This window comes from Dendrobium catenatum, unplaced genomic scaffold (assembly GCF_001605985.2).
Source record: "Dendrobium catenatum unplaced genomic scaffold, ASM160598v2 fragScaff_scaffold_421, whole genome shotgun sequence".
In the NCBI taxonomy this organism is placed as follows: domain Eukaryota; kingdom Viridiplantae; phylum Streptophyta; class Magnoliopsida; order Asparagales; family Orchidaceae; genus Dendrobium; species Dendrobium catenatum.
The window spans coordinates 287322-309448 of record NW_021318883.1 but is presented as its reverse complement, the minus strand read 5'-3'; the positions used below and the strand labels follow the sequence as shown (position 1 = coordinate 309448).

The following is a 22127-nucleotide window of genomic DNA, read 5'->3' as shown; positions in this document are numbered from 1 at the left end:
TTGTTTTTTAGCCTAAGGTTCACATATAGTCCTTTTCCTATTATAGCCTATGTTCTAACCTAAATAAGAAAAAATACATCAACACTAACCTTTATAATAGGCATTGAAAGATATCGCTTTAAAGAGCGTGTTGGAGGCTTTGATACGAAAGTGATCAAGCCAAAAGACAATGTCGATGGCTACATTCATTCTAACTTTGAAATCGTTGAAGAAGATGCATGAAAGAGAGAAATTTGAGAATTACTCTTATTAGAAAATTCACATAACTATGAGGGAGTATTCTTCACATTTTAATAAAAGAGTTGTTTCATCCAAAATGAATTTTTTGGTACATTTTCCCAAATAAAAATATAAAAGCATATTTATTGAAATAGATGCATTATGATACACAAAATCAGATTTTCCTTGTATTATAAGAATAAACCTTCTTCAAAACAAGCTTTTCTGTATAAAAAACACATACTAAAAAGAATGAAACTCCTGATACATAACCTCTTCAAAAATATATTAACCTTTGAAGATATTACTTTATGCCATACTATCCTCACTTCTTTCCCCAGCTGAAGCAGCAAAATTTCTGGAAACATTAGAATGTTTTTAAAGTTAGATAACTTACCAATTAGTATTATACCAAATGAAATAAGACACTTACAGTGGGCCTGCTGCTAGCAGTTTCATGATGGTAACTATTGAGATAAAATGAATCATCAATGATCATAGGAACTTTTGTTGCACTACTCTGCCTCTCTTTCTGCACCTTGTTGAAGATGTCAGTAAAGGCTTCACCCGATGATGGATTGCTCTCATCCCAGTCACCAAACTTCGGCACAGCAATGCCTTCTTCAGGCTGTCCATGAGAAATCAAATTCATCCATTTAAAACTCTCAAACACATACAATATACTCTGTAATCATTCCTTTTTCATTCAAGCAAGGCATAAATGAAGATGAAGCAAAGAAGTAACTATTACTGATTCATCAGAGCGACTGCTAACTTTCAGTGGAGACCTTCCTGGAGTGCTAGGAGCTACAACGTGGCCACCTTCTGGAGGACTTTTCTTTTCCCAGGGAGAGTGTCCCCCAACTTTGTTTGCAACTCTTTGATGATGATGGTGGTGGCGAAGAGGATAGAGCCCAGCTCTGTTTTCATGGCTTTCGCTTGTTCCGGCTGGCCGCCTTTGAGGGGAGGCTGAGTTCTTTCCAAGGCTCCCCTTTGGGCCACTTGGGTTGAACATTGTCCCTGATGTTATATGCATCGGTGGACTTTCAGAGTACTTCCATTTAGATGCCTGCGACCGTTTGTGCAATCAAAATTTACATAAGAACTTATCTATCTATATATATATCAAAAGAAATAACGAACCTGTTCATGCAGACAACCACAATATAAGAAATTGATGTTTCATTTGGGATGGCTTTCTTACTGCTTCTTAAAACAACTTTTTTAGTACAAAAGTTAAAAAATTTATTAATACAAAAGTTAAAAATTTTATACTCAAAAACTATTTTAAGTATAAAAACAGCCGTGACAAACGAAGCCTGAATCTTAAGGAATGATAGCACCAGGAATTATCTTATCATTCTAGTTAAAATGAAGTGCTTTGAAGCATTTTATGTCAAAGTGAAAATACTGAATAGAATTAGCTTCAAAATATCTCAGATGGGAAATAAAGGAAAACTGCAAAAAAAAAAGGAAAAAACAATCCATAGTGTATAGACATATTTTGGAGAGCAGCATTGATGATATTTTTCTTCTCCGAGTATTTCCAATCACCAAATGGGAAATTGCCCTTCATGAGAGCATTACATTAGATGAGTTTTGTTTACATTTTTAAGCCTCTAACGCTCCGTGATTAATAATAAAAAAAGGTGTTAGACCAGATTTAGAATAGAAGAGACGTGCGATTAACAAAGCCAATCATTTAAGAAGAAGAAGAAAAGATCAGAATAAGCATGTTAATTAGGCTATGTTAGTCAGGAGCTAAGGTCATGCAAACCATCTTAGAATCTAGGGCTTTCTAATTCAACTATGATGTAATACACAACACACAAGGGTCAAAATTCCCAATTCACTGCCATCAATTAAAATTATTTTGCATAAAAATTCAAGACCACAAAATAGTACATGTCGAACAAAAATTACATCAGAAACAAAAAACCTAAAATTTATGAAATTTGACAAAATCCACCAATGATGACAAACCAAAAACTCTAAAAAGAGTAAAAATGAAAAAAAAAAAAAATAGATCACCAAAATAACAATCTAAGCCTCATGCTAGTACAGGGATGCAACTTCCCTAAAATTTGATTTTACCCCTTGCACAACACTAAAAGGATTCACATCCAATATGTTGCTCAACCGTGAGCCGATATGCATATACCAATAGGTTGCTCAATGAACCAAAGGTAATGATTTCCTATGAGCTCAGGATGAATATCCCTTACTTGATTTGACCAACATGTTGTAAGTACCTTTGCAATTACCTTATTGGTACGATAACTTTTAATATCAAATCGAACTCAAGCTAATAGGCCCCATGAGCCCAAAGTGATGACTCCCACGAACTCAGGTGATGACCTTTACCCGAAACACCCGATATGCAATAGTTGCTAACAAAATGAAATGAAGATGAGAAATGTAAATCCTCGTCATGGAGATGATCGTATCAATTAGACTTGTTAGAAGCACTTACAACTTAAAATGAGCTCAACAAGTTCAATTTAAGAAGGTTCAATTGCAAGATCATGATTCCAAGGTTAATTAGCCAACTAAGCGTGTTTAAGATTTAGATTTAACAATGATTCAAGAATAGTGAACACAAAAGCAAAATGAATGATGATTTTAATTATAGCATTTCAAATACATTTTAAAATATTATGAAAAAAATCATTCAATATTTTTCTATGATGTGAGGGAATTTATGATGTACAAATATTTTATAATATCAAAATATTATCAAAGGACATGACAAACCCCCAACACATAGCCGACACATGTCAAAAATGCCAACAAAGTATCCAATTAAAAAACAATAAATAAATAAATAAGTAAATACACACATGTTGAACACACGTATTGTCAATTGAGTAAAATACCAATGATGGGAACGATAGAACCATGGAAGAATCAAAGAATAATAGGAGTCTTTTAATCATGAAAAGCATAACTTAAATGTCTTTAATAATGAATTTGTTTAGATTCTCTCCTTATTCATTATGTTTATTTTTTCTTTTCATAAAAGAACAAATTAACAATTATATTAATTAGATTCGATATCTTCTTTTCTTTTAAGCTTATTTAATTTTATAGAAGAACAAAATTTATCATTTTGAACATCTATATGACTTTTAGTCTTCCAAAGTTTCTTCAACATGGCAACAAGAGCATCATAGATGGGGCACTTTCTCACAAAGTATTCAATTAAAGAGTTCAACAAGTTGGAGGAGCCTAGAGGTATAAATGAGTCGAGATGACTCAAACTTAAGTTACAACAAAATCAAGCTTGGTTCATCCATTTATTCCCAAGCACAAGCTCAAATCTGATAAACAAGCCGACCTTTCATAAATTGAACCGTGCTTATAATCGGATGTCCACTACCTCTGTCTAGCAAAGCTCCCATTATTACTCTGACAAACTCTTAATCACCGTTCCTTTTTAACTGCTTAATCTTTACCGTTGATTGCACTCATGGTAATAGGATATATACTATGCAATGCTATGTAAAAAGACGATAAACAGTAATATGAATATGAGTCTTGGCTTGCTCTCTGTTCTTCTTCATTTCTTCAAACATGTATTAGTTTTACCATTGCGGAATCGGAGCTCTGCTGAATGCAGTTCAACATGGTATCAGAGCTGTTGTGCCCTCCGGCCTTGATTTTTTCTTGTACTCTGTTTCTTACTTTATTCTACTAATGGAGACTCCTTCTCAATCCTCAACCTCCTCTCAAACATTGGCGGTTGTAAAAATGGCAGATGTTGCCATTCCTTCACAGCTTAAGTTTTTAATGACAAATGTCAAATCTGTTCTTAATATTCAACTTACTGCCGAGAGCTATCCACTTTGGAAATCACAGATTCTGAAACTCTTCACTGCTAACAGTTTTGACGGGTATTTGGATGGTTCTACACCAAAACCCACGAAATTTCTGTCTACTGATCCAAAAATTGTTCCAAACCCTACACTTGGTTACTTGTTGATCAGAACCTTGCTGCCGTTTTATATTCCACCATTTCTACAACTTTTCTTCCTTATGTTCTCAATCTTGACTCATGCTTGGAGATTTGGCAAACCATTGAGAGACGCCTACAATCAACAAACCGCTCTCGCATTCTCCAACTCAAAAATGAACTTCATCACATTTCTATGAAGGACAAATCTATGATGCAATATCTATCAGAAATCAAGAACAAGATTGATGCTATTGGCTCGTCCGGTTCTCCTCTTCCGACAGAGGATATAATCTTGTACACGCTGAATGGATTACCAAGTACTTATCAGGCTTTTAAAACAGCCATAAGAACTAATTTGAATCCCATTAGTTTGGATGATTTATACTCTCTTCTCTGTAGTGAAGAGCTAAATTTGGCAGCTGAGTCTGTTCGTGAACTATCTATTACAACCCCTTCTTCTGAGCCGGTTCAAGCTTTTACAACTCAGCGAGGTCGAGCACGTGGTCGAAATTCTCGTGGACGTTCTTCTTTCTGGCCCTATAGAGGCCACAGCTCATCTGGCCGTGGTGCTTCTTCCTCCCAACCTTTTGTAGAATGTCAAATTTGTGGGAAAGGTGGTCATTCGGCTTTCAAATGTTGGTATCGTGCAGATTTCTCTCTTCCACCGCCTATACCTGCGTATACCGCTGATAGCTCACAGCCGTCATCTGACTGGCTGTTGGATACAGGAGCAACTTCGCATTTGACATCAGATCCTGCTCAAGTCTACAATCCCAAACCTTATGCTGGCCATCAACAAGTTATGATCGGTAATGGAGATCTTCTGCCAATTACTCATACTGGTAAAGGTTTACTTCCAACCCCTCACCGTAAGCTTCATCTTTCCTCCCTTCACATTGTTCCTAATCTAACTCAAAATCTTCTTTCTGTTAATCATCTCACAACTGACAATTCTTGCTCCATTGTGTTTGACGCCATTGGCTACAAAATAAAGGATCTGAAGACCAACCACATTCTCCTTCACGGTCCATCTCGTCGAGGCCTCTATCCCATCCATACTGATTCCACGAGCTCCACTGCACACTCAGCTTATACTGCAACCTCGTCTACAATTCAGCTTTGGCATCGCCGTTTGGGTCACCCGTCAACTCCAGTTCTTCAAAAATTATGCAAATCAACAAATCTGCCTTTAGTTTCTAGTTTTAAATTTTTCCACTGTAATTCTTGTGAACTTTCAAAAAGTCACAAGTTATCTTTGTCTCCTTCTACTTCTAGATCAAATGTTGTTTTAGATTTAATACATAGTGATGTTTGGGGACCTTCGTCCACTGTATCTTTGAATGGTTTCAAATATTATGTGTTATTTGTGGATGATTTCAGTCGTTTTTCTTGGCTCTATCCTCTAAAAGCTAAATCAGATGTACCATCTGTTTTTTATCATTTCAAAGCATTTGCTGAACGACATTTTTCAAAAAAAAATCAAATGTTTACGCTCTGATGGAGGTGGAGAATATTCATCAAACCAATTTCAAAATTTCCTTACTCAAAATGGCATTTTACATCAAGTCACCTGTCCCTATACACCAGAACAAAATGGTGTTGCTGAGCGCAAACACCGCCATATTCTTGAAACGACTCGTGCCATTCTTCATGAAGCTAATTTACCCTCTCATTTCTGGGTTCATGCTGTCCAGACTGCAATTTATCTCATAAATTGATTACCTTCTCTTTCAAAAAAATCCTCCTCACCTTTTCAATTACTCTACGGTCAACCACATGACTATTCATTTCTTAAGACAATTGGTTGTTTATGTTATCCTCTTCTTCCTCATCTCATTAAAAACAAATTTCATTCTAAATCATTACAGTGTATCTTCATTGGGTATGCTTTTCCAACAAAAGGTTATCACTGTTTTCATCGTGTAACAGGAAAGATATTCACATCTCGACATGTGAAATTTTTTGAAAATATATTTCCTTTCTCCTCAAACAAGAATTCTCCTATAGTTCCACATGCTGTATCATCTTCATATAGTCCACCCTCCATGTTTATTCTTTACATTATACAATCTTTTACTCCTACATTTTCAACAGACAAAGCTATCTCCTCTATACATTCTTCACCTGGCTGTTCTACTACTCTACCAGTATCCAATCCATCCATTTCACCTTCCTCTACACCAGTTCCTATGCCACCACTAAATTCTGAATCAACTAATTCCTCATCTTCATCCCCTGTTTTAGTAACTCGTCCACCATCACCTCAAAATCCCTCTCTCCACCCAATGATAACTCGGCTTCGGACAGGGAAGACAAAACCAAAACATATTATCAGTATGAATGTAATCTCTATTCCAACTGATCCAACTTCTTATACTGAGGCAATAAAACATTTGGTTTGGAGAAAGGCTATGTCAGATGAATTTGATGCACTTCAGCAGCAAGCAACGTGGATATTAGTTCCACCACATCCCAGTCAGAATGTTTTAGGTTCTAAATGGATCTATAAGACCAAATTGAACACTGATGGAACAATTGCACGATATAAGGCTCGGCTGGTTGCCCAAGGTTGTAGTCAGCAATATGGTTTGGACTATCTTCAAACTTTTAGTCCTGTTGCCAAGCTTCCTACCATTAGGATTTTACTTACGGTTGCTACTATTTTTAAATGGGATATTCTTCAGCTTGATGCTTCAAATGCCTTCCTTCATGGGCATCTTAAAGATACTGTGTACATGTCCCAACCTTCTGGTTTTAAGGATTCCTTAACATCCTGATTATGTCTGTCTTCTCAAGAAGTCTATTTATGGCTTGAAACAATCTCCCCGACAGTGGTTTGAGACCTTTTCAACTTACCTGCTTACTTATGGGTTCAAACATAGTACTGCCGATCCTTCGTTATTAATTTACCACAAACAATCAGTTGTTCTCTATATTCTGATATATGTTGATGATATATTGCTTACTGGCAATGATACAACTGTTATTAATCATCTACTCAATGGTCTTTCTCATAAGTTTCGCATGAAGAATCTGGGCAGAATTTCCTATTTTCTCGGCATGCAGGTTTCTTATACAGCAAGCGGTTTACACTTATCTCAAGCTAACTATGCAGCCTCTATTCTTCACCGAGCTGGCATGACTGAGTGTAAGCCGATTTCTTCTCCAATTCCGTCTAAGCTTGTTGCTGATCCAACAACTCCTGCTCTTCCTCTGAATATCGCTATAGCAGACCTTTTCCGGCATTTGGTAGGATCTCTACAATACTTGACGCTTACGCGTCCGGATATTGCCTTTACTGTGAATAAGTTATGTCAACATATGCACAGTCCTGATGATACTGATTTCAAACTGCTTAAACGTCTTCTACGTTATATTAAAGGCACTATTAAATTTGCTTTGCCGATTACTGCAACAAGTCTTGACTTTCATGCTTACTCAGATACTGATTGGGCTGGCGACCCTCTTGATTGAAAATCAACTACTGGTTTTTGTGCTTTTCTTGGTAGCAACCTCATTTCTTGGCAAGTCAAGAAACAAAAGACTGTCGCACGTTCGTCTACCGAAGCAGAATATCGTGCTCTTTCTACGGCTGCTACGGATATTATCTGGCTTCGTAGGTTATTACAGGAATTTCAAATTCTTTCATCCAAGCCGACAGTCTTGATGTGTGATAACACATCCTCCATAGCAATTGCTAACAATCCTATTTTCCATGCTAGAACGAAACATATTGAAATAGATTTCCATTTCGTTCGTGAATGCATTCAGAACAATGTGCTTCGCATATCACATGTTCATACCATTGATCAATTAGCGGATCTATTTACTAAAGCTCTGTCTATACCCAGATTTCAGGATTTGCGTGACAAGCTTAACATTGCCGAAGCCACTGTTAGCTTGCGGGGAGGTGATAAGCAAGCCGACCTTTCATAAATTGAACAGTGCTTATAATCGGATGTCCACTACCTCTGTCTAGCAGAGCTCCCATTATTACTCTGACAAACTCTTAATCACAGTTCCTTTTTAACTGCTTAATCTTTACCGTTGATTGCACTCATGGTAATAGGATATATACTATGCAATGCTATGTAAAAAGACGATAAACAGTAATATGAATATGAGTCTTGGCTTGCTCTCTGTTCTTCTTCATTTCTTCAAACATGTATTAGTTTTACCATTGCAGGAATCGGAGCTCTGCTGAATGCAGTTCAACAAAATCAAGCGGAAGTTGTGGTTGCGATTGCTTCAGAAGGATCAAAGAGACCTCCGACTTGAAATGGAAGGGAAACCAATGGCGGGATCTCAAAAGAGAAAGCATTAATGAGACTAACAAGCCTAGTATTCAGGAAAAATCAAGTTAGGCAGTCAGAAACCCTAGATTTATCTCTTAGAAGTTCTAAAACTTGTAACTCTTGAGATTGGGATCATCTTCAAAGAGGCTAAAATCGGATTGAAAAGTATGCTCTTGCCTTGCCTCCAAAAGAAAAGAGGGTCTAATAGAACACTTAGTCGTAGACCATCTAAGAGGAGAGAAATTTTCGCTCATCAAAATACACTACCTAAAAGATAAGAACACCCTCAATCCTCAAAAACTAAAACCAGGACGCCCAATTATTTATTAATTTTTTTAAGAAAATCAATATGAACAAGAACAAATTTGATGCAGATAGAAATCCATTTTAAATTCTTAACAATAAGTTGTAGGACCTTTATCAACTGAATTAATGCCCATACAATACCAAATTCACGGACACATAAGCACGTTCCCAAATTAATAATACTTAAATCAGAAACGCCCATTAAACCAGTGACGGGTAAAATCACTGTGCATCACGTAATCGGTTTCCCAAACATATCACTAAGGCACTGAAAAATTGGGAGTAGAAGCATTTTTTTAAATCCTTCATGATTAGATGCAACTGTTGGAATAAAAATCCAAACATTCGAACTTTTCCCAAAGGTACGTAATCACAATCCCTAATCATAATAAACAAAAATAAAAATAAAGACCAAAATTGTCCTGCTACAATTTGGCAATGCACCAACAATTACCAGAAAAAAAACCGCTAAAAATCATAAATATACAGCATTCTTAAAACAAAAACAGCCCACCTCAAAAGTCTATGCAAGAAAAAAAAAAAAAAAAACTTACAGACATCGAGGAGACGAAGATCCGAAGAGGAAGAGCTCCGCTCAAAGGGTTCAAATCCGCTTCTCTTCCCGTCCTCCCCGTTCTCCGATTGAAAGAAGAAGCATACTTCCCCGATTATAAACAGTGCAAACAAATCCAGAGACGAAAAGGGCGAGAAAGAGAGAGGCTTGACTCCAAGGTCTGATGGAAGAACCCATTCCCGCTGATCGATCCCCATCAACTCGTTTCAGCAGGACCGACGATGACTAGTTTTTCAATGAAAAGTTTTACCAATTCAAATTCCTTCTATCAAATCAATACATAAAATTAAAATTAAAAAATATATATATCAAGTGACGTCATGATTTATGAATGCTTCCTTGTAATAAAATATATCATTTCAAATATTTATAAGAATTAATTATATCATTTATAAGAATGCTTCCTTCAAATATTTATATCATTTATCTGACACATCATCTAACTGTCTAATTATATAAAATTAAAAAATAATAATGATTAAAGGCTTATATCAAATATATATGCCAAGAAAAGAACAATAATTTTTAATTCAAAAAATATATTGTATAAATAATTTAAGCTACAACTTTTCTTTAATTTTTTTTAAAAATTATTTAAATAACTTAATAGCAAGTTAATATTATTTTTGGTAAGCTATCAAAAATTATCTTGATCATATACGAATTTCGAGATATTGAAATTGAAAACTTTTAAAATTAAATTCAGGATAATATGAACTCTAATTTCAACAAACGATAGTCAAACTAAACGTCTCGACAAGACAAACCCAACGACATCAAAATCGGTTTAATTTGAACCAAAAATAGCTCAAACTAATAGTTTTAAGCATATTTTAAAGCTTCATAATCTTAATTGAGTGATCAAATGATATCCAAATATAGTAGACTTATAGACAAATCGAGCAACTCTACAAGACCATTCTAACGAGACAAAGATTGCTTGATTATGATACACTCAAGCATTTAAATGATGAACATACACTATTATTGAGGGAATCAATATGAATCATCCGATGGGGCATTCCAAATTTGTCTCAAATCTTCTTCATATCTATGCTCCATTGGACTTTTACCAGCTTATCATCCCTAGAGGTCCAACCAGCTCCCGCCGTAGGACCTTAGCTCGGTTATCGCCACCAGACCTTCACCTAACCATCGTTTGTTGATCCTCGGTCCAGCAGCCACCATCAGGGCTCTTCTCCAATTTCCATTACCCGCTAGCTATGGTCCCTTCGACCTTCTTCACCAACAAGACTTAGTCCTTCTATCCTCGATCTATCGCTTACCAACTACGTCTTCGAATCACAATTGTCTGACTACAACCCCTCCTATCTCAATTGCTCAACTATGATTCCTCCGTCCCCATCGCCTATCTACGGCCCATCAGACCTTCATTGCCCACCAACTATGGTCCTCATAACATCATCACCTACGGCCCTTCTAACATTTGTCGTCCGCTGACTACAGTACTCAGACCACCATCTTTTATAACCAATAACAAATAACAATGGAATCATTTCAACTGGGAATGACCTTAAGATTTTTTCCCTCTTTTTAAGGTTTTCATGTAAAAATTATAATATCTCGTATGTCTCTTGCACCCCCTCTCTCCTTTATCTGTTTGTGTGTTGAATCTTCATACAAAACTAAGACATTAAACTCTCTATTTCTTTATCGTCACAACTATTCTGGCACGCAATCACTATTCAAGTCTAATTCTATATTACTTTATTAAATATTTTTTATCGTTATTATATTAAAATAAAATTTCTCATTAATGTATTAATCTATAATGTCCCATGACTATTTCTTCTTCATAGATATCTCTTTTTATGAACAATTAACAATTGAAATAACTTTTTTAATAAATTTATTATTATATGAATTTATTCTATATTTATTTAATCGTTATAACTATTTCATAAATTTTTTAATTTCTAAATATAATATTATAACCAATAGGAAGGCCCTAATGATTGGGAATTTGCTTGTTTCTGCGTGTTTGGTGATTTTGGTTATAGAGAGCTGGTCTGCAAATGGTTGATGAGGCTTCAAATTACAAATAAAAATATAACATAGAATAGTGACGCTCTTTGGCTCTTTTAACGGTCAAAAATAAAATTAAGGAAGAAGTACACACATAAAATTTAAAATTTTAAAAATTAAAAATTTACAAAATTACCTTCGAAGAACTCTTCAACACAATAATTGATTCAAATTGGGCGTTTCTGTAAAACGGATGAAACCGGATAAGAAGTTGACTATCTAGCTTATTAATAATATGTGAAGAAAGCGAGAAACCCCTTCAAAAAAGAAGAAGAAAAAAAAATATATTATATGAATTTTTTCAATATTTATTTAATCGGTATAATTTGATGGATGATGATTAGATAATTGGCAATCTACTTGATCATTCTCGCAATAGAAAGGGAAATTGGGCGACTAATATATAAGATATCTGTCAAGCATCAATTAGCAAGATTCTTGTTGAGTGATGGTTGTAGTTGGGTGATCATTACTAGTCAAATGTTTATTCTCTTAATATGAAAGAAGATCAAAAGAAAAGTAAACCAGGTATAGGATATTGATGATTGATAGATATCGAGTATTGTTCATTACCCGGTATTCGGTAATATTTGATAACGAACTTAAAAAGTGGGCTGTGTTTAGCAACTAACTTGGGCATTCTCGGTATTGAAGGGTAGACTTAGTGATCATGAAGGTAGGTTTCAAACTATAATAGTTGATAGATGTTAGACATCAATCATTCATAAGGAGTATATGACATTCAATGATGAATATAAGATGTCAGTAATGGTTGGCAGTTGAGTCTGCCATACTCTTATTATGAGAGATCAAAATAACAAGCATCGATGTTAATCAATGTTTATGGTTTGTTCAATCATTCTATTGATAGGAGGAGAGAATATGAGATATATAATATGGTTATTAAACATCAGTAGTTGATAAACATTAGGCATTGGTCATTGGTATGTGTTGGATGACGGTTGACGAAAAATATTAGAAACTAGATGACTTAGGAGGTTAATTTAGTTGTTTTCCTAACATAATGGAGTGGTGAATAATAAGATTGTTGTTGAGCATTAGTAATTACTATGCTTTGGCATTGAGTGCTAGTAAGCATCAGATAATAGGTGAAAAGACATCATAATTTAGAATATATCCAGTGGTTACTATGTTGGGAAAGTAAAATTACATAGCAAAACAGAAATTGCCACGAAAAGAAAAAGCACCAAGATTTACAGCAGAAAAATATGAAACTGAGAAAAAACTACAGAATGACACCACATTAAAAATTTCACTATGAAAATTTAGTAGAAATATTATAGTTCACTCTTCTCTCTCACTCTGTCATTATCTCTCTTCACTCTTCCAATGTCCTCTTACAAGACCTAATAAAGAGATACACAATAAAAACCACCAAGGGACACAACCCTTCATGAAAAAAGAGAAAGAAAAAATAACGGCTTGTCTTTCAGCGTTGCGGCACCATGTTTGGAGCATTGCGACGCTCTGTTTTATGTCTCAAATACGTTAAACAATGTTGTAGCTCCGAGGTTTGAAGCGTAGCAACACTTCACTCTTTGTCTGCCTCCAACCAGACAATACAATGTCGTGGTGCTTAGGTGCACAACGCCACATCGCTGTATGGTTGTATGAAAATACTTTTTTGGATGCTTTGCACATGAACCCAAGCAGAGGGATTGCACCCCCCCAATGACCCCAACCGATGTAATTGAGGCCCAAGGCAACAATACAACCCAATTGCTCGACACAATCAGATTCCACACAAAACTAATAAGCTCAATCATTATCCTAATAGAAAGAGAGATCATGTAACTCGTATGATGATATAAGAGGTCGAAGTGTGACAAATGTCAAACAATTGTCATTGATAGATGGCAGAAGGTCAATGTGGAATATCATGTGAGAGTGATATTGTGTGTCAATATTTGTCAATGAATGGTATCAAGTGATAGAGATGGCAGGTGTTGTTATTACTTGACAATCAATATTTGATCAGATGAATTTTTTGATATATCAATTCTTAATAATTTTATTGTATCATGCATTAATGCAATAATTACTACTTCAAGCTTTTTTAATTGTATTGAATTTGTGAATAATCACAATTTCAATGATAAGTTCACTCTCTTATTCAAAAATAAGAAAATATTGTATAAATTATTGAACTTTTAACAAAAATATAATACAACATTGAAATCATTTAGAAATTAAAAAATATATATGAAATAAGTAAATAAATATTTTTTTTATCTTGATATTTTTTTATTAAAATATCTTGATATAATTTCGGTGCAAGACTGCAACCAATGCAGGAGGTGGATTGGGGATTTATGAAGTGCAAGTAAATTTTTTGGGGCTCATTCATACGAGCTATTATTAGGTGCGGAGTGCGGACGGGAGAACCGACCTCGAACAGCTCGACGAGGCAAATCCAACGAGCCTAGGATCATGGAATTCCAACTTCATTAAGTTTTCTAAATGACCAACGAACGGTGCATGATCAAATGATTCGATATCGGCCGTCTATTCAAACCACCCTCAATTCGCCCTTGATCTCACGCCTATTTACGGGCTATGCCACTCCAGAAAAACTATAAATAGAGCCCTCATTCTACACCAAGGGGAGGGGAGGGAAGAGAGAGAAGAAGAAGAGGAGAAAGGGGAAAAGGAGATTCCTCACCTCCTCGACCACCGCCGGAGCTCTTCCTGCCGCCTGAAGACGCCGGAACTCTGCCGGATTTTCAGGAAACGCAGGAATTATGCACAACTTCCACGTGATGCTGAAATCCTTCCCAATTAACAACAGAGTTCCCTCATGACGCCGAAACTCCGCCCAAGTGAAGCCGGAGTTCTCCTCTGCCATCAAAGACGTCGAACTTCTACCCGACGTCGGACCTTCACTCTTCGCCAAGTTTCTACCCGGCGCCGGACTTCTACCGGTTATCGGACTTAGTTGGACGTCTATGCGAAGATGCATTTCTTTCCATTGCTGTACTTCTACCTGACGCTGTCCTACTGATCTTCGTCGTCAGACTACAGTCCTTTCGACCTCCGTTGCCAGCCGACTACGGTCCTCCTAACTTACGTTGCACGCCGACTACAGTCTTTCCGACATCCGTCGCCCGTTGAATACGGTCCTCCTGACATATGTCGCCTGCCGACTATAGTCTTTTCGACCTCCGTCGCCCGCCGACTACGGTCCTCCTGACTTACGTCGCCCGCCGACTACAGTTCTCTGTCGCCAGTTGACTACGGTCCTCCTGACCTACGTTGCACGCCGACTGCAGTCCTTCTAACAAAGCGAATATGTCGATAATAGCTCTTTGTATTTACATCTTGTAATGTACTCCATAAGATGTACATTAAGCTAAGACCTTCCACCAAGGAAGGGCCTCATTTGTAATCGACTGCAATACTAGTGGATTCATTCAAACTGAGCTAGGCCCCGTGGTTTTTCCCCCTTTTATAGGGGTTTTCCACGTAAAAATCTTGGTGTCTCATAAATTCTAGACCCTCTCTTCTTATCTGATTGCGTGCCGGATTTTCGTACAATGCTAAGACGTTAAATATGATATTTCTCTACCGTCGCGAATACTCCTAGACGCAACAGGTATAATTATTGATTGGGCTTATATTGCCTTATCGTTTGGATCATTTATAACTTGATGTACGACTTTTGATTCCTTGATCTTAATTTGTCTCAATATCATGAACTAATCCACAACAACCTTGCTTTTGTCATCTTAGTTCCATGTTCACAACCACATTTCATCTTCTACAGCTGCATTTGTTAACTTTACTTCCTGCAACAAGTGCAATAATTCAAAAAAATATATAATTAATTATTAAGCCGAATTATGTTTATGCTCACCAAAATAATATAATATGAGTTGAGACTCATGCAACACCAAGGAGCATGTTGGATCTTAAGCACTACGGGAAAATCAATGATTTGTAACAGATTTGCAGCGCACTTTGCGACAAAAAAAAAAATTTTTTTGACAAAATTTCAACGAATTTGCGACAAAGATTTCCGTGAATTGTGGCAAAAAATCCATCACAAATTAGTTTATCTAAACCGATATCCAGCTCATTTCTTTCATTCACTCAACGTAGCGACAAGCCCCACTACTGACACTCCTTGCTCGCGAGTCTCTCACTAACTTTTGTCATTCTCCCTTCATCGTCTTCATCGTTATTCGACTTTGCTCCTTCAATGATGTCCTTCCCTGTTACATTGGGATTGGAAGCAACAACAGAAACACGCTCGCAGTAAAGTTAACTTTCTCCCTTTTGCGTGTTTCTTCCGCCAAATCCCTTAAAGCTACTGAACTAAAGGGTTTACTAAATCTGGGATTTAGGGGAAAAAGTGGGAAACCGTGGTTTTGTCAAAGATTGTACATATGTGGAGAGGATCCATATCATAAATATCACATATGTGTAGAATATGTTATAATGTTTTAGACTGAACTTTTCTATCATCAATATCATACAAATCAGAACTTAAAATGCTCTCTAATGACTCCACATGACCAAAAATAAAAGCTAATCAATCATTCTTCATCGGTTTAAGGCACGTGAATCAATGCCTTTGCTAATTCTTCAAAACTCTAGGTAGTTGTTCACAATATATAATCGTCCAAGTCTATATATTTAGAAGATATTTCCTCCAGAATATTTTGACTCTATGCAACATCTACTCGTGTATTTATCATACAAGGCTAGAGTTGGTGAGCCAGTTCAATATCAGTGGTTGTATCTTTTTGAGAGGTAATTTTATGCAAACATAACATATAAAAATTTATTAGCAAATTTCTAATTTACCCTCATACATCATTTAGGTATTTAAATAAATTTAAGAAGATTGTAAGGAACAAAAACACATCCCGAAGGATCAATATGTGAATCATACTTGATATATGTGACTACTCAATTTTGCTCATACTACTTTGGCACAGAGTTAGATTCGACAAGGACTACTCTTAACCTCAAATTTTGGGTAATCCAAATATATGTTCATCAACCAGTAACATATCAGTATACATCGGAAGTGGTGAGGCAACAAGCACTTGTAATATGTGTTATTTGACAGATAAGAAGATGAGAGTTTTCACGTACACACTACTTAGTTGTGCTGAAGTTCTGCTATATCTCGAGTAAGCTCCAATTAGAATTCTATACATTCTATGGACTCATACATAAAGACCCTAAATTCAAATTTTTTTGTTGAAAGTTCATTAAAGGGCTGAATACAATATCACAATTAGAGTAGAAAAAGAGAGTGTAATCTGAATTTTTAGATTAGTTAAAAAGTAGTATGTATTTTGACAAGTTATTTCAACTTTATATATAATTAATTAAATTAATGAAAATGATATATATATATATAATCATTTGCAAGACTAAGGTTTAATGAGTCTATCTTGGGGACCTATGAGAGCAGTACTGAAATGTTGGCCAATTTTTATTGTCAGCAATTCCACACATTAAGCATAAATGATGATTGATAAGAACTTTAATATATTTTAATAATTTCTTTGTATATACATTCTAATCTAAATATATTGCATAAGGACATGCGCGGTAAAAAAACTACGACATTTGAGTTATACATCACACTCATAGGCGTCAGCAAGATCAGAAGTGGGTAGATGTGCGAGTCATGAGGGCATATGTAACCATATGAAAATATTATACTTACAGAAATATTGTAAGCGACGATTATAAGAAGATTAATCTTGTATTATGTTTTGTTCATAGGATGATGATACACGGCTTCGAGAGATCTAGCCGGTAGCCCGGAGAGAGATCCTCTGCGGGTTCAACAAATATTTCTAACTATCACAATTAGATGTAGATGGTAGGCGGAATGTAGAAGGGGCAAATATTTATAAATTAGGCTCACAAGCCTCCGCATATGAGGGGCAATCCTCTTTTGCCACTAGCCATTCAGTGGGAAACCAGAAGAGTTTAGTTAGCCAACAGGTGGCTAACTTAACAGCAGAGTTAGAAAATCTTCGAAAAACTTGAGTAGACATTAACACTTTGATATTGGAGGAGCTTAAAAAATTAAGCAAGCGGATTAGCGGAACTCAACCGGCACCTCCATCGGCTGAGCAAGACAACGAGCATACATATTTTGATTAGATTGTCGCCTAAGATGGCTTTTGATACACTTGATGTCATTTGATGTATAAGTTATGTTGAAATTGTAATAGAGTTATAACTATTGTTGAATTTTATTGAATATGGTTGTTTGTTCATTAATTTGCACAATTTGCATAGCATTATTTGATTATATTTATTTTGCATAACTATTTTTTATAACTGTTTGGATTGTGAATGTTGGAAAGCCCAAATAATGTTTGTAGGAGCTTTTTTTTTTGTTATGCTACATATTTGAGGTGGAAAATATGGCGCAAATGTTGATACGTTGTTATGGTATCGAGATTTTTGATGAGACAATCTGTCACAATTGCAGCGGATTATCCTTTGCAAATCTGACTCAATTCATGACAAAATTTGCTGCGGAACACAACAAAAAAAAAAAAACTGTCGTTTCATTTTCAATTATTTCGTCACAAATCCGCCGCAAAAATATTGTGACGGAAGTTTTACTGTTGGAATCATATCCATCGAAAAATGCCGCAAATCAAGTTTTGCGATGGATTTCTCCGATTTTGTGGAGGATTTTGGTGCTACAAATAGCTGGTTTTCCTATAGTGAAGATTCTTATGGAGATCATGCAGTGACTTTACTTAATAAATATGAAGTCTGCAAAAAAGTGAAGAGAGAGAGAGAGAGAGAGAGAGAGAGAGAGAGAAACTAAGAATCAATGAATCTCTTTAAAGATTGATTTATACAAAAATTGTTCAAAACCTCTAAACAAAAAAGGGTGAGTGTTACCAAGCTATAAAGGCAAATTTTAGTGAGGAAGTGATTTCATAGATAATTAGGGCTGCAAGCGAACCAAACGTTCGACGAGCTACTCGTTGTTCGGTTCGATTAAAGCTCGTTTGTGACATGAACACAAACAGTAAAGCTCGAACAAACATGAACCAAACTTGAACAAGCTGATATTAAATGAACACAAACATGAACACTCACATACTCGGCTCGGCTCGGTTCGTTTGCAGCCCTATAGATAATGCTAGTGAGATTTTATATGATTTCTCTATAAAAATTGTAATAGATATTCAATATGCTTATTTTAAACAAATAAACTTCTATTTATAAGCAAGAATCATGGTTGGTGTCCATTGCTGCTACATGAAGAATGTGTAGGTTATACTTGCTGTGGCTAGCTAGTTGCATAATAGGCAAATTAGGTCTATACTTGCATAATAGGCAGGGGAACTTTAGGTGATTTTCAAATTGAGAGCCAATTCCCTTGACAAACTCTTCAAACCAATTCTCAATGAGCAACTTCTTGAACTTGGCTAACACCCTCACAAAACTTTGGTTAACCTAATCAAGAACAAATAGATGTACAAAAAGAATTGCATGTCCATTATAATATAGTCTTAACTCATACTCTCCATGATTAAGTATAATAATAACACATAATTTATTGATAAGCAAATTAAATAACATATAAAAGTGACCTGGCCCAAGTTTTTAATTGTTATACTCAGCAAATCTAAATTAATCTTAATTATATTCTACTAAAATTAACACTTCAATGTCAATTGTGCCTTTTTATTTAACAATTTTCTTGTTCTAAAACCAACCATTATCAAATGTGTTAAATATATGTATTTCTATTGGGATTGGAAACAAATCTATTTTAATATATAAAGTAGAAACTTCGAATAGAAGCAGTATTTAATAGATTAAACTAATCAAATTACTGTTACATCTAATAATTAAAACCATTTTTACTAAGATATTCTCTTGCTGGCAGTTTACAAACAAAAAATCCAAAACTGTACAATCTAACAATAGTAAATGCAAAGGGCTTAACACTGTTGTTTGCACTACAGTATGCGTTGAAATTAGTGAATTATTTGAAAAGAAACTTAGAAGGAAGTACCAAAATCTTAGGTAGCTTCCAAGTGTGGGGGGCTTTCTTGTATGCTTGCATCCTTGGTTATTGATCTTGGCATATCCTGCATGGACGACCTGTACTAGTCTTTTTGCACGAATGTAAATGCATGTATCCACTTGTGCTGCTTTTGCTCTACAAAAGATGTTCCATTAAGGCTTTGTTTGGGATAGACGGTTTTCTTATTGCTTCATGAAATAGTTTTTTAGTAAAAAATTAAAACTTTTTGTACTAAAAAGTTATTTTGAGAAGTAGTAAGAAAGCTGGCTCTTTTACTACTACTTAACTCAGTTTTCTAGTTTAAAATTTAAAATTTTTTAATTAAAAAGCTGCTATAATACGTATTAAGAAAGTCGTCTCAAACGAAGCCTAAATCAGCAGGAAATGGCCGCTTCAATTGATTATTAGGACTTGCTTATGAAGAAAAAGTAAGAACCATTACATAAAATATACTTCAAGCATTCACAAACAAGAAAAGCAATCTTCATCATATAATATTTAAAGAAGTAGAGTTTCTAATGATTATGTTTGCTGGAACAATTCCTCTCTGCTGGCTCTGGCTCCTATTGCCAGTGACAAAGCTTCCTTGGTGCATGGAAGGAACACTCTATCCTTCCTCAAAGCCTCCAAAAAAGTCCCACAGTTCATAATCTTTTGCACAACTTTTTGTTTCCTTCTATGAACAAAAACTTCTTTGTTGTTGGAAGCAACATCCCATCCTTCCTCCTTAGTTAATTTCTTAGTCCCCCCCTTTCGCTCTTTCTATGTGCATCTTCTCTTTTGTCATCACAAAGAACAATATATTCATGTTTCATTCACCCTCAAATAGCCAAATTGTAAGCGCCAATCTATCAATGTCCAATGCACCAATTTATTCTGAATATAATAGAATTTTGAACAAATTGTATTAATTGAAGTTCTTAATGATATCTCATAGTGTTTAGAATATCTATAATATAATTATTTTTAAAAATTTAAGAAAAAAATGTCTTGCAAAGTTTTCAAAACTATATTATAATACATTAACCTTTTTTTTTTTTTGGTGTTTCAAATCAATTTTAGGGTAGTTTCAGATCAATTTTAGTTGCAATATTTCCAAAAATTGATAATATTTTTGTTTTGATTATTAAAAAATACTTAGTAATAAAAAATAATGGAAATAAGAGCTAAGCATGAATCTCAAATTAATTAAGACTTAGTTTGGCATAATTTTTTTTATCGGTTTTTAAAACAATTACAATATATACAAAAAATTTGAACTAAGAAAAAATTTTTAACTAAAGAACTACTTTTACAAATAAAAAACCTTAAATATCAAAATGCATAAATGGGATAAAATAACTGTGTGGTCCTTCGCCTATGGGGTTGGTTGCTGGTAGACCCACCGATAGATTATTTATGTTGCTATGTGCCTCATTTAAGGAAGAAATTTTTCTGTGTGAAGGCCAGACGCAGCTCTACATCCAGAGGCGAATCAGGAGCAGCCACATCACAGTAGCACCGAGCAGTACCGAACCTCAACATAATAAAAAAGTGATGTGACGCATTTTAATTAGTCTCTAGATGATGTTTGGTGTGAACACAGAATAATTAATCTTTAACCCGTTAAAAAAAAAAGTCTCACACATATCCGGATGAGAATGAAATAGAGTTTTAAAACCTTTGATATTTAAAGCAGCCTTATTTCCTGCACAAGTTATTGCGCAGTGCTCGTACTCCCATGCACGTTGAGAAACTCCAATACACTTTCATTCAACGTAACATCCTTGCAACTTCTCCTCCCCCTCCCCCTCTTTCCTCTCTCAACTTTCAACAACTATATATACCACCACACTCATTTCATCTACTTACCAAAAGTTATAGCTTCTAGCCTCTTTCATTTCTATCTCCCTCACTCTCTTCCACACTATGGCAAACCCAAGCCCTGTCAAGAACTCCAAATGGTTTCCCAGCAAAGCACTCATGAAACTAAGCCTCCACCGCCTTCGTCGCCCAAATAAGAAGCCTCCGGCGCCAGCCATGGTACAAACCCATGACTGCTTCAGGACAATGTTTCGCCGCTTCGACTCCGACGGCGACGGGCGCATATCCAGCGAGGAGCTACAGTCCTTCTTGGCTTGGGCCGGCGACCGTCTCTCGGCGGACGAGGCGGCATCCCTCATCCAAGACCTCGACACAGACGACGATGGCCTCATCAACTACGAAGAATTTGTCCGCCTCGTGGGAGGTGGCGACCGACAAAACATAGGCGAAAGGGACCATGAGGAAGACCTCCAACGAGCTTTCGAGATGTTCGGAGGGGAGGAAGGGGCGGGGTGCATCACACCGAATGGGTTAAAGAGGGTTTTGGCAAGGCTTGGGGAGAAGAGAACGGAGGAGGAGTGTGCTGCCATGATTAGGGTTTATGACCTTGATGGCAATGGTGTGCTTGACTATTATGAGTTTCGCAGGATGATGAGTTAGGCTTTTGTAGTTGGTGAGGATTTTAAGCTTTTCGTTGGTTGTTAATGTGATCTGAGCTTCTCTGCAGTCATTGGATGTGCATGAGAGCATCGTGATATGGAAAGTTTAGTTGCTAGGAGGTTATATAGTAAGCTGTTGTTTAGGAGAAATTATTGTGTGCGGAATTCGAATATGTTTGGAGGTGAATTCGGGCATGCCATGTCACCGGGCCCAGTGCATCCG

At 35.9% G+C, this 22127-nt stretch overlaps 2 protein-coding genes across 2 annotated transcripts; one reads left to right on the top strand and one right to left on the bottom strand.

Moving 5' to 3' along the window:
• Positions 1–343: 343 nt before the first annotated feature.
• On the bottom strand, positions 344–9540 carry LOC110110518 (RPM1-interacting protein 4). Its single transcript, XM_020842035.2, has 4 exons — positions 9330–9540; positions 971–1288; positions 653–847; positions 344–577 (listed from the first exon to the last, which is right to left on the bottom strand). Exons 1-4 carry the CDS (start codon positions 9333–9335, stop codon positions 545–547), a joined length of 552 nt encoding a protein of 183 aa, XP_020697694.1. The 5' UTR covers positions 9336–9540; the 3' UTR covers positions 344–544.
• An 11810-nt stretch (positions 9541–21350) lies between these two features.
• On the top strand, positions 21351–21905 carry LOC110110217 (probable calcium-binding protein CML41). Its single transcript, XM_020841599.2, has one exon. The coding sequence runs from the start codon at positions 21351–21353 to the stop codon at positions 21903–21905; it is 555 nt and encodes a 184-aa protein (XP_020697258.1).
• The last annotated feature ends 222 nt before the right edge of the window (positions 21906–22127 follow it).